The 13,709-nt window shown below is 41.5% G+C and overlaps 1 protein-coding gene across 3 annotated transcripts in view; it reads left to right on the top strand.

The window, feature by feature from the left end:
• The window catches only part of GRID1 (glutamate ionotropic receptor delta type subunit 1), a 793,510-nt gene that overhangs the window by 650,015 nt on the left and 129,786 nt on the right, over positions 1-13,709 (top strand). For all 3 annotated transcript variants that reach the window (XM_021675822.2, XM_064374406.1, XM_021675824.2), the window contains 4 exons: positions 728-829; positions 2,270-2,467; positions 5,612-5,936; positions 7,128-7,266. In XM_021675822.2, coding sequence (XP_021531497.1) covers positions 728-829; positions 2,270-2,467; positions 5,612-5,936; positions 7,128-7,266 — 764 coding nt within the window. The remainder of the gene's footprint in view (positions 1-727; positions 830-2,269; positions 2,468-5,611; positions 5,937-7,127; positions 7,267-13,709) is intronic.

Here is a 13,709-nt window from a genome sequence, read left to right as displayed (position 1 = left end):
AGGGAAAGCAGTCTCATGAACAACTGTGTCTCCTCATTGTTTCTGAGCCAAGGTGGGGGTCTCCTTGACCACTTTAGGGTGACTGTCAGAGATGCATCTAGTTATTGGATATACCCTGCAGACTTAGGAGAATGTAGCAGATTCAGAGCACATTTACTCTGCCATTAGCCTCTACCTGCCTATCAAGGAAAATGATGGAGCTGGCACCACAGTGAAAACAGCAGGAAGCTCTTGACCCTGCTTGCAATAAGCACTGGGGTGCAAGGCAAGCTGTGCACTTGGGTGTTTGCTACTTGCTTTAGTGCTGAGCCTGATCCTACCCATGGAGGAAGCAATGGTGGAACTCAAGGGCCTTGTGGCCTGGGCAAGTCAAAGGAGTAATTAACGAAAGAGGGTACTTTGCAGGCATCACAGTGACATGGCCTCCGTAGGTGAACAGAATAAAACTGAACATGAATATTTGTTCTAGAGACAAGTTCTCACCAGCTGGTTTCATTTTAGGGCTGTGCTGAGCTCTAGAGATCCAGGTGAGCTGAGGGAGGATGTGTAACTCTGTCTACCACATATCTATTCTCTTTAGGGTTTTAAACTGGCTATGGGTCTCTGGGAACCCCAGGGCTACTATTCACCTACCTGCCTAATTCAGGATCCCAGTACAGGTGATGAGTTCCTAAGGCGTGCACAGGTGCCAGTTCCATCCCTTACAATCATTATTTTTCCTCCACAGCTGGCGACGTGGGACTCAGAGAAAGGCTTGAATGGCAGCTTGCAAGAGAGGCCTATGGGCAGCCGCCTCCAAGGATTGACTCTCAAAGTGGTGACTGTCTTGGTAGGATCATGGGGACATTCTGGGAGCTGCATCACCCAGGCTGTTGAATCAGAGGCTGCTTTTTGTTTAATGCTGGGTTTAGGGAGAAGAGAGTCTTTAGGAGTATTGTGAGCTTTCATAAGGCCTTTTATTCAAATAATTGTGTGAACAATGAAAGGAAGAGTGAGATTGAAGTTTCTGTTCCAGGGCCTCTGGGCTTTCCACAGGAAGTCCCTGAGCTGCTCTAGAAAAGGACTTCTCATCCACAGCCTCCTCTGAGGACCAGAAAGGGCCCAGCTGCTCCATTTGTTCTTGGATGTAAACTGGATCTTGACCCACTACTGGTCCTTAGGAGAGCTGTTATTGAAGCCAGAGCCCCCAGAAAGATGCTGGAGGAGGACATTCTCCTAGCACCCAGCACCACTGATGGGCTCAGGTGACACAAGTTCAGAATGAAGAGCATTTGGTAGTTGCAACTTTTCTCCATGGGTGTCCTGGAATCACAGACTTTTGCATTTGTAAGAGACCTTAACACCATCTTCCTTTCAGTTGGCTTTTTCACATTTTAATAAAAACTGCAGGAGACATTATACATTTGCCTCTTATTGGCTGGGTCACACATGCCCAAATGTCCCCTCTTTCCCAACAGACACTAACATTCCCTTGGCTCAGAAACCTCCGGCAGCAGTATTTCTGCATTCCCTGTATACACACCACAAATAAGCTTTACACCCTATTTCCCAACACAACTAAATTAATGAACTGTACTCCCTGGAACTGTTTGCCAAAGGCTCCTTGTTCAGTTTCACACAAGAAGGAAGGGGAATGGTGGGGAGCGCTGAGGTGTTTTCTAGATGACCAGCTCGCTCACATGTGGCATAGCACAACATGTGAGCATGGCATGGCTTTGAACTCGGAACTCTGGGTCTGAATTCTATCCTACCCTTTGACTTCTGGTCTGGTCTTGGCTAATTAATCCATATGCACTTTCTAGTGTAGCCCAGTAGATACAATGCTTTTTCGCTCAATCTAGTATCACAGAACTTTATTGACACTTATTATCCTGGATGAGAAGTTTCATGTGTCTTATGTGGGCCTCATATAGTTTTGGCATATTCTAAAGACATGATCCTAGTTCTGCATGGATGTTACAAATGGAGGAAGGAAAAGAAACCATGTTTTTCAGGGAGCTGGGTGTTGGGGCAGAGCCTGGGATAACATAACACAGGACAAATGAATCTCCACTCCTCTGTGTGGACCTACTGATTGGAGTGATCATCCTGTGCACTGTTCCTTGAGTGTCCATAAACTGCTATAGAAAAGGGCAGAGAAGTTGAGCCTCCAGTCCTAAATTGGGTAACTGCAAATGTTCTAATCTGATCTTTCTCTCTAACATTGCCCTGGAAATAGTGTTGATGAACCTGTTATTTAATTAGAGAACCTTCATTCTGTTGTCCTCAGGAAGAACCTTTCGTGATGGTGGCTGAGAACATCTTAGGACAGCCCAAGCGCTACAAAGGGTTCTCCATAGATGTCTTGGATGCACTGGCCAAGGCTCTGGGCTTCAAATATGAGATTTACCAAGCCCCTGATGGCAGGTACGGTCACCAGCTCCATAACACCTCCTGGAACGGGATGATCGGGGAACTCATCAGCAAGGTAGGTCCCCACAGCAGATCCAGGGGAGGGGTACCCTAGTCTTCCTCTGGGGCAATATCTAAACTTGACCAGTTGCACAGTGGAAACCTTGAGACCAACTAAACAGACCACATTTAGTGTTCTCTACACACAAAGCCTCTTTTGTCCTCAAACCCATGCTACATGCATTTCTGCTGTTGTATCTCCTCATCCCTGACACTCTGTGTTACCTCCCTACACATTGCTGTCATTCCTTTGAAGTCTATCCACTGTTCCTACTCTGTAGCACACCCTTCAAGGAATGTAGCCTACATTTGGGGTGAAGCAAACACCTAGTTACCACCAGAGGTGCTGGTGAATGCTCATTCTCCTATCCCTCATAGACCACAGGTAGGATATACATACACATGTGTGTATGTCTACATTGCTACATATTGGTGGTGTGGCACCTCCCAAGTCCTCATACTCATTTAAATTGCACTCTTCTTTCCTCCCATAGAAACTGCATCCTCATTGAAACTCATGGCATGAGGCCAACTTACCATGTCCCCATTCTTATCGTTTCATGACCACTGGGTCATTTCCTCATGATCATTTATCATGGTGGCATCCGACTCAAGTCCTTTGTCTCCATTATTACTGCTGCCACCGTTCCGACAATTTCTGACATCCCTGTGGACAACCCTGGACTGCCAGTGCTTTCACCTCCTCACCTCCAGGGACCTTTGCTGTGTTCCACTCCAGCGCTCACCCCCATGCATCTTGTTAGCATCTTACCTGTCACCGTCACTAGCCCACTGCATGACCACAACATGTTGTCCTTCTGACTCTTTTGAACCTTTACTCTTACAACACAGGCAGTTTGTTTTTTCAATCTGTAAAGGCAAACACTAGGCTTGTCATTCCTCCAATTTCTATTAATCTTATTTTTAAAAAGCTTTATTGTGGTAAAATTCACATACTATAAAATGTACCCATTTTAGATACACAATTCAATGATTTTTAGCAAAGGTACCGGTTGTGCAACCTTCATTATCATCTAGTTTTAGAATACTTCCATCACCCCATTGAGATCTTTCATACCCCCTTATAGTTAATGCCATTCCCACCCCCAGCCCTAGGCAACCATTCATCTACTTTCTATCTTATAGAGTTGCTTCAGTGAACATTTTGTATAAATGGAGTCATACAAGATGTGGTCTTTTGTGTCTGATTCTTTCCATGTAGTGTGTGTATTTGAGGTCCATCCTTCTCTGCAGCTTCTGTGCCTTTCTGATACTGCGTCCTCCTTGGGTGTCCAAACAAACCCCTGCTCCCTTCATCCCTGTGACTCCCCCTGTTCTTGATTTTTTGTTGCACCCTAAGCCTGAATGGATTCTATTATCTATCCTCTTAAATCCAGGTTGCTGCACTCATTTAGAGAAGAAAATTGCGAATCTGTCCAGATTGCTGTGGAAACCCTGTGTGGTCTCCAAAATCAGCTGGGCCTTTCAGTACTGCCAGAATCTTTTAACTTGTCTTTTATTGGGATCCTTGGCTATATGTCTCTCGGAGACTGTTTGAAAAGTCTACCTTTCTTCTTGAGCTACCTAAGAATCCTTCCCAACTAAAAAATGATTGCCCTTCTATATCTGAGACTTTGGGACATAAAATTGTACTTCTAATTCCTATGAAATTTACATCTGCAGGCACCTGCCATCTCCCACAGAGGGGAGTATCCCCTATGCCCTGTCAGTCTCTGCCATTATCGTAGGTCAACCCCTCCACCTGTGTCGTGAGTTGATTCCTTTGTGCCTCCTTTGAACCTTGCTTCATAAATTAGTTTCTCTTTGTTCTGTGTTGTAAGCCTATGCTGCTCCACTAAATCTCTTTTTAAGCGCTTAAATATGCTCCAAACTTTCCTAATCCTAAAAATTGTCCCTAGATGTCGGGGTTTTTAGAAGAGAGGCAAGAACCAGAGATGCAGTGGCACAAGTGTAAGAGGAGAGTGTTGATAAGGTCACCTCTACATTTTCTGTCTTTACTCAAGGTATAGTATTAGATTTCAGTTCAGGACATCAGTATATCTGTCCATAGCCCATATATTAAACCTTAGAAAACTTCTTCCGTGTGTGTTTCCCCAATTTGAGCATAGAGGTTGGATCAGTTGTCACTATTGGTCATTCTAAAAGAAACTGTTTCTGCTGATGCCTCCCACTTGGAGGTCCAAGAGCCAAGATCACGATGACTGCCTTTCAGTGCTCTTGTGACTAAAGGAGGGCTCTAGGCCCCATTGTCACCTGGCATCCACCCATCCAGACATGAAGCTCATAATCGCCCCAAACTTGGCAGCTTCATCCTCACAGTCTGGATCCATCTTAATAGGATCTCTATCTGATTTTAAAATGAAGCTCATCTTGGAATAAAACATCTTGGGAGGTAATCTTGAGGTCACAGTAGGGCATGTCCAAAGAGATTTTTCACACCATGGCTTTACCATCGAAAAATCAACCTGTGGGTCTGCAAGCCATGAATTAAGGATGGTGGAAGATAGAAATAAGTAGATGACCCTTTATTCTTTCAGTGTTTTACTCTCTGGCATAAAGTCTACATATAAAATACTCAGTGGCCAATATGTTAATAAGGTCTAACATAGTTGTTGAACTCACCCTATAACTTCTGAAGTGTTTTAGAAAGGAGAGAGATCAATGTGGGATAATAGCGTCTGTAGAGGTGTGACGAAGAAATGGAGTGTGCCTGTGGTCTTCACATGTAGGGAGGATGCAGACAGGCCTGAAGAAGACAGAAGGGCCTTCTTGGTGGTGGGTAGATGGAAACACAGGGAAAAGAAAAAGAAGATAGCTAAAGTTTGGTAGAGGAACAATAGCAAAGTGAAGAAAAACTATAATTCATAGAGAAATGAAGATGCTTTACTCAACTCTTTTCTGTAGAAGAGGTTTCCCGAAGTTTTTAGAAAAGAGAAACTTGTAAGGTGAAGAAAATAGTAACAGACAATTTAGTATTAGATTTTCCTTACAATATTCAGACTCTCAGGTTGTCAGCTCTCAAATCTATTCCTCTGAACCGAGCAACTCAAAGGGCAGAGGGTGGACTAGACCTTGACCCAGGGCAGAACCCAGCAGTAAGCTGAGGACTGCCATCTGATGAGATGGCTTTGCCTTTCAGAGAGCAGACTTGGCCATCTCTGCCATCACCATCACCCCAGAGAGGGAGAACGTTGTGGACTTCAGCAAGCGGTATATGGACTATTCGGTGGGGATTCTAATTAAGAAGCCCGAGGAGAAAATCAGCATCTTCTCCCTCTTTGCCCCATTCGATTTTGCTGTGTGGGCCTGCATTGCAGCAGCCATCCCTGTGGTTGGGGTGCTGATATTTGTGTTGAACAGGATACAGGCTGTGAGGGCTCAGAGTGCTGCCCAGCCCAGGCCGTCAGCTTCTGCCACCCTGCACAGCGCCATCTGGATTGTCTACGGAGCCTTCGTACAGCAAGGTACCTTTCTGGTTTCCTGATCCTTGAATAGCTCTAGGGGCCTAGAACTTATTCACTGGCCAAGTTCTCAGGTGCATTTTACCGAAGTCATTTCAAATACAATTTTACTTATCTCTGGGACAGTACAAATATCATGTTGCACCCAATTTCCCTGAATAATATCAGAGAGAAAATAAATGAAACAACAATAAGTAACTCAACTTCAATTCCTGATGCTCCACTTTAGACAAAATTAACTTTGGAGTTCTGCTTTGCACTTTTCTTCCTTCCCACATTAGAGCGATTGCTATGCACATGAAGTTGTCAAATGAAACTGTGAATTTTGCTTAAATTTGATGACTTAATGGGGAAAAGTTTCAATTGTGTTGCAATCATTTAAGCAGTACTCCAGCCATTCTTGAGGTACAAATTCTCCTACCTCTGAGAGGTCTGGATGGTACTTCTATCCAGTAGTGAGTTATAGGATTGGGCCATTTTCACTGGAGCAACAAATTGCAAAATTTCTAATGTGAGTCTTGATCCTGTTTGTACCATGGCAAATGCTTTGTGAGGTTATGTAAGGAGAATAAGCGTGACAAGCTCTCTTCTCCTGACACATTAGAGGCCAAGGAGAAATAATTGGCCTCAAAGAGGCTAAACTTCTAGTGAAAAGTTTCATGCCATGATTTCTGAATATTCTAGGGGAAAAAAGCCATCTACTGAGGGCTGAATATTAATAAAAGTGATATGGAATATCTCATTTCTCAGGTTTAAAAGAAAGCCAGGGAACCCTTCATGTAGGAGGTATTTCTATATTTGCAGAATTCCTGAGTCTGCTATATATGAATTTGAAATTGAAAAGGGATCTTACATAAGGCTGCATCCCTAGAAGTTCTTGCCACTGTGAGGTAGAATCTCCTAACTGAAAGATTTTGATATTCAGACCCCACCCTTAGTGTTTTGACAAACTTCACACCACTAGAAGCCCAATCCTGACTTTTCCATGTTTTGTGGTCCTCTGCCCCTGTGCAAGATCCATGGTTTTAGAATCCTATCCCAGAATTGGCACAGACCCAGCTGGCGGTCACTTCCTTGGTTCCCAGCCCATCACCAGTGGTGGCCTCTGTGCCTGGCTGCAGGGCAGAGCACCTCCCTGGGCACGGGAGGGAGAGCAGAAGCCACCGGCCAATTCATTTTGTCTGCCTCCCGCAGGCGGCGAATCTTCCGTGAACTCCGTGGCCATGCGCATTGTGATGGGCAGCTGGTGGCTCTTCACACTCATCGTGTGCTCCTCCTACACAGCCAACCTTGCTGCCTTCCTCACAGTGTCCAGGATGGACAACCCCATAAGGTAAGCTTATTCCTCCTTGATCTGGAGCCAACAGCTCGGAGAGGTTTTAAAGAGGATGTAAACCTGTCCAGGGCAGCCTGGTATGATGGAGAGAGCCTGGATCTGCAAACTGATGGTCTCCTGGAATCTTTAGTTCATGGAGAAGAGCTTTACTCCTGTTGTATTTTGTCTCAGGCACAATTACATAAATGTATAAATTAATTAAATAATATTTCCTGAAAATTTAATGCTGGCTACAAAGCTAAGAAATCAGTTAGTAAATTACATTTCCTCAGACATTTAAACATTGATTACAAACTTATTTAATCAAAATTTTATAAATATTTAGTTAAAATTAACTTAAACCAGAAGTCTAATATATGATTTTTCAATCTTCAAACACCTTAAAATGATTTTTTCAAAAATGCCAATTACCACAATAACTAGAAAATGTATTTCATGCACATTCATATGATTATAAAATTATTGAAACCAAAGACTAAAAGTGTGTCTTTATTTTTACAAAATGTTAAGATTATAACATAAAAGAATCAGCTCAATATAGTGAAATAACTCTTGGAAGTAACTGTATTTTATAATCAGATTCCCAATACGGTGTAAATTACAAAAAAAGAACTTGGACAAAGTGAATTTGGTGTGGATGTGTGGTTGCTGAAGTGGCATGGATCTGTTGTACACTTCATTGGGTACAATATTGGCTTCAGTATTGCCTCTAACTTGATCTCTGATTATGTTTTTTTGAGTCACCGCCTTTAGTAATGTCTCCTTTAATTCATCACACTCACTGTCATCATATTGGTTCTTTTGATCCACGGCTCTTAATCAAGTCATCCATACTCAGCCAGCCTCTATGGCTCCTACTGGCTATTGAAAAGAGTTTAAACTCCTTGACTAGGATTCAAGATTCAGTATGATATTGTCTAATAGCTTTGTTAAATTGACATTTTTATTGAGATAATTATAGATTCATATGTAGTTGTAAGAAGTAATGCAGGATCCTTTACCCAGGTTTCCCAATGGTAGCATTTTGCAAAAGTCTAATATTTTATCAAAACTAGGGTATTGACAGTGATACAGTTGGCTGATTTTATTCACATTTCCCCTCTAGTACTCATCTTTTTGTGTGTATGTCTATATATACGTGTGCATTTGGTTCTATAATATTTTATCGCATGTAAACTTGTATATCTGCACCAGAGTAAAGATACTGAACAGATCCATCACCACAAGGATCCTTTGTGTTGTTCTCTTATAACCACCCAACTTCTTTCACATTTCTTCCCCTGTCACTCTGTCCCCAACACTGGCAACCATTGATTGTACTCCATCTCTGAAATTTTGTCATTTCAGTATTTGGTATAAATGGAAAAATGCCTTTTGGCTTTGGCTTTTTCACTAGACGTAATTCCTTAGAGATTTATGCACATTTTTGTGTATATTAGTAGTTCGCTGCTTTGATTATTGAGTAATAGCACTTATACCACAGTTTGTCTAACCATTCCCCCACTGGAGGACATCTGGGTTGTTTCCAGTTCTTGGCAATTATGAATAAAGCTGCTATGAACATTTGTGTGCAGGTTTTTGTATGAACATGAGTTTTCACTTACATGTGATAAACACCCAAGAGTGCAATCACTGGGTCATATGGCAAGTTCATGTTGGGTATTGCAATGAAGTATCAAACTGCTTTCCAGAGCATCTGTGCCATTTTATATTTCTGCCAGTGACCTAAGAATAATCCAGTTTCTCTGCATCTTTCCTGACATTTGGTGTTGCCATTATTTTTCATTTTACCGTTCTGATAGGTGTGGAGTCATACCTCATTGTGATCTTATTTTGCATTTTCTTAATGACTAATGATGTTGCATACCTTTTTATGCGCTTATTTGCTATGTATAGATCCCCTTCAGTAAAATACCTGTTTTTATCATTTCTAAATACTACTTTTGAGTTTTGAAAGTTCTTTCTATATTTTAGATACTGGTTCTTTGTCAGATATGCAGTCAGCAAATATATGCTTCTACTCTGTAGCTTGTCTTTTCACCGTGAAAAGGTTTTACTTTTGATGAGGTTCAATTTAGAAAATAATTTATTTCAGGAATCATGCTTTTGGTGTCAAGTTGTTTCCTAGCCTGAGACCCAAAGATTTTCTACTTTTATTTTTTACTGAAAATATTTGCATTTTACATTTCAGTCCACTATCAATTTTGAGTTAATTTTATAAAGTTTGAGGTTTAGGTTGAGGGTTTTTGGGGATTTTTTTGTCTGTTTTGGTCTATGGATGCCCAATAGCTTTAATACTATTCGTTGAAAAGGCTATTCTTCCTCCATGGAATTACTTTTGTATTTTGTGAGAAAACAGGCATATTTGTATGTATGTGAATTTTCTATTCTGTCCCATTGTTATATGTGTTTGTACCTTTGCCAGCACCATACTATCATGATTACAGTAGCTATAGAGTAAACTTTACTGTTGGGTAGAGTGATTCCCCTCATTTTAATCTTTTTTTGTTAGGAATATTTTAGTTATCTTAGGACCTGCATCTATACATACACATTTTTTCTCATTTGTATTTTTTATTATTTTCAAATTATCAGCTAAGGGATTTCAGAATTGTATTCAGAGCAAACTGACTAATTGAAAAATTAACAGTATAACATAATTAAAATTTTTCCATTTAATAATTAATAAATAATTAAGCATCAGTGAATCTAATAGTAGATTGAGTTTGAACCAGCTCAACAAGTAGTTGGCTAAATATTTTCCTCAAAAAATTGGTAAAGCAAGTAGCAATTTACTATTATGTTGATCTTTTGCTAAGTTTACTGATTTTTTCTTTGTTGACAAAAGTTTACAGCATGAAACATGATGTTTTAATGTAAACAGGATCTTTCACTGAGAAAATGTTTTAATTTTAATAAGGTCAAATTTAGAAACATATTCTTTCATAAATCATTCTTTTGATGTTAAGTCTTTGTCTATCCAGAGACCCTTAAGATTTTCTCCTGTTTAAAAATTTCTAACATTTTTATGTTTTCTCATTTTTCATTTCATTCCACAATCAATTTTGAGTGAATTTCTGTATGCAGTTTGAGGTATAGGCAGTGGTCTTTTTTACAGTATGTGGATACTGAAATGGTTTGGCCGTGCCCCACCCAAATCTCACCTTGAATTGTATTTCCCAGAATTGCCACGTGTTGTGAGAGGGACTCGGGGAGAGGTAATTGAATCATAGGGGCCCATCTTTCCGGAGCTATTTTCATGATAGCGAATAAGTCTCATGAGATCTGATAGGTTTATCAGGGGTTTCCGCTCTTGCCACCATCACGTAAGAAGAGCCTTTCATCTCCCACCATGATTCTGAGGCCTCACTAGCCATGTGAAACTGTAAGTCCAATTAAAACTTCTATTTTGCTCCCAGTTTCGGGTATGTCTTTATCAGCAATGTAAAAATGAACTAATACAGTAAATTGGTAATGGGAGTGGGGCATTACTGAAAAGATACCCCAAAATGTAGAAGTGACTTTGGAATTGGGTAACAGGCAGAAGTTGGAACAGTTTGTAGGGCTTGGAAGAAGACAGGAAAATGTGTGAAAGTTTGAAACCTTCTAGAGACTTGTTGAATGGCTTTGACAAAAATGCTGATAGTAATATGAACAATCAGGTCCAGACTGAGGTGGTCTCAGGTGGAGATGAGGAATTTTTCAGAAACTGGAGCAAAGGTGACTCTTGTTATGTTTGAGCAATGACACTAGAGGCATTTTGCTCCTGCCCTAGAGATTTGTGAAACTTTGAATTTGAGAAAGATGATTTAGGGTATCTGGCGGAAGAAATTTCTAAGCAGCAAAGCATTCAAAAGGTGACTTGGGTGCTGTTAAAAGCATTCCATTTTAAAAGGGAAACAGTATAAAAGTTCAGAAAATGTGCAGCTTGACAATGCAGTAGAAAATAAAAACCCGTTTTTTTGAGGGGAAATTCAAGCCAGCTGCAGAAATTTGCGTAAGTAGCAAGGAGCCTAATGGTAATCCCCAAGAGCATGGGGAAAATGTGTCCAGGCTGTGTCAAAGATCTTCATGGCAGTCCCTCCCATCACAGGCCCAGAGGCCCAGGAGCAAAATGTGGTGTTGTGAGCTGGTCCCAGGGTCCTCGTGCTGTGTGCAGCCTGGGGACTTGGTGCCCTCTGTCCCAGCTGCTCCAGCTATGGCTGAAAGGGGCCAACGTAGGGCTCAGGCTGTAGCTTCAGAGGGTGGAAGCCCCAAGCCTTGGCAGCTTTCACGTGGTGTTGACCCTACACGTGCACAGAAGTCAATAATTGAGGTTTGAGAACCTCTGCCTAGGTTTTAGAAGATGTATACAAATGCCTGGATGCCCAGGCAAAAGTTTGCTGCAGGGGCAAGCTGTCATGGAGAACCTCTGCCAGGGCAGTACAGAAGGAAAATATGGAGTTGGCACTCCCACACAGAGTCCCTACTTGGGCACTGCCTAGTGGAGCTGTGAGAAGAGGGCCACCATCCTCCTGACCCCAGAATGGTAGATCCACTGACAGCTTGTATCGTGTGCCTGGAAAAGCCACAGACACTCAATGCCAGCCTGTGAAAGCAGCCTCCAGGGAGGCTGTATCCTGCAAAGCCACAGAGGTGGAGTTGCCCAAAACCATAGAAACCCACCTCTTGCATCGGTGTATCCTGGATGTGAGACCTGGAGTCAAAGGAGATTATTTTGGAGCTTTAAAATCTAACTGCCCCGCTGGATTTCGGACTTGCATAGGCCCTGTAACCCCTTGCAATTTTTCCCATTTAGAAAGGCTGTGTTTATCCAATACCTGTATCTCCATTGTATCTAGGAAGTAACTAGCTTGCTTTCGATTTTGCAGGCTTATGAGCAGAAGAGACTTGCCTTGTCTCAGATGAGACTTTGGACTGTGGACTTTTGGGTTAATGCTGAAATGAGTTACGATTCAGGGGACTGTTAGGAAGGCATGATTGCTTTTGAAATGTAAGGACATGAGATTTGGAGGGGCCAGGGTTGGAATGATATGGTTTCGCTGTGCCTCTACCCAAATCTCAGCTTGAATTGTATCGCCTAAAATTTTAACGTGTTATGGGAGGGACCGAGGGAGAGGTAATTGAATCATGGGGGTCAGCCTTTCCCATGCTATTCTCGTGATAGCGAATAGTCTCGCAAGATCTGATGGGTTTATCAGGGATTTTGGCTTTTGCTTCTCCCTCATTTTCTCTTGCCTACACCATGTAAGAAGAGCCTTTTGCCTCCCAGCATGATTCTGGGTCCTCCCAGCCATGTGGAACTCTAAATCCAATTAAACCTTTTTTGTTTGTTTGTTTCCAGTTTTGGGTATGTCTATCAGCAGCATGAAAACAAACTAATACGGATACTTAATTGCTCCAGCACGATTTGTTGAAAAGGCTGTCCTTCTTCCATTGAATATGCCATTTGCATGTGCACTACAAAATGATTACCCCAATGAAGCTAAGTAATGTATCTGTTACCTCACATAGTTATCATTGCTTTTTCGGTGTGTTGAGAATATTTAAGAAAGATCTGCTGTTTTAGCCAATCTCAAATGTATAACACAATTTTTTTTTTTTTTTTTGAGACCGAGTTTCGCTCTTGTTGCCCAGGCTGGAGTGCAATGGCGCGATCTCGACTCACTGCAACCTCCGCCTCCTGGGTTCAGGCAATTCTCCTGCCTCAGCCTCCTGAGTAGCTGGGATTACAGGCACGCGCCACCATGCCCAGCTAATTTTTTGTATTTTTAGTAGAGACGGGGTTTCACCATGTTGACCAGGATGGTCTCGATCTCTTGACCTCGTGATCCACCCGCCTTGGCCTCCCAAAGTGGTGGGATTACAGATGTGAGCCACCGCGCCTGGCCGTATAACACAATTTTATTAACTATAGTCACCATGCTGTACATTAGATCTCCAGATCTTATTCATCATACCTAACTAAAATTCTGTACTCTTTGACCAAAAGCTTAAATTTCCCCCATACTCCAGTCCCTGGTAACCATTCTCTGGCAATCAACAAACTCTCTGCTTCTATGAGTTTGATTCCACATATAAGTGAAATCATGCAGTATGTGTTTTTCTGTGCTTAGCTTATTTGAGTTAACATAAAGTCGTATTTGAGTTAACATAACATAATATCCTATAGGTTCACCCATGTTGTCACAATGGAAATATATTTTATTTACATATTATATATATTAATTATATCTCATGTATCACATTTATATATTATATGTATAAAATATATATAATTACATTGATATACATTATATATGTGTATATATATATAATATATTACATTTTCTTTAATTATTTGTGGATAAAAGGTTAGGTTGATTCTGGCCAGGTGCAGTGGCTCACGCCTGTAATCCGAGAACTTTGGGAGGCTGAGGTAGGTGAATCACCTGAGGTCA

Source organism: Aotus nancymaae, unplaced genomic scaffold (assembly GCF_030222135.1).
Source record: "Aotus nancymaae isolate 86718 unplaced genomic scaffold, 86718_ANA_hifiasm-v0.15.2.pri h1tg000010l, whole genome shotgun sequence".
NCBI classification, from domain to species: Eukaryota; Metazoa; Chordata; class Mammalia; order Primates; family Aotidae; genus Aotus; species Aotus nancymaae.
Note: the sequence above shows the minus strand (reverse complement) of the source record. Positions and strands in the feature narration are given on the sequence as shown.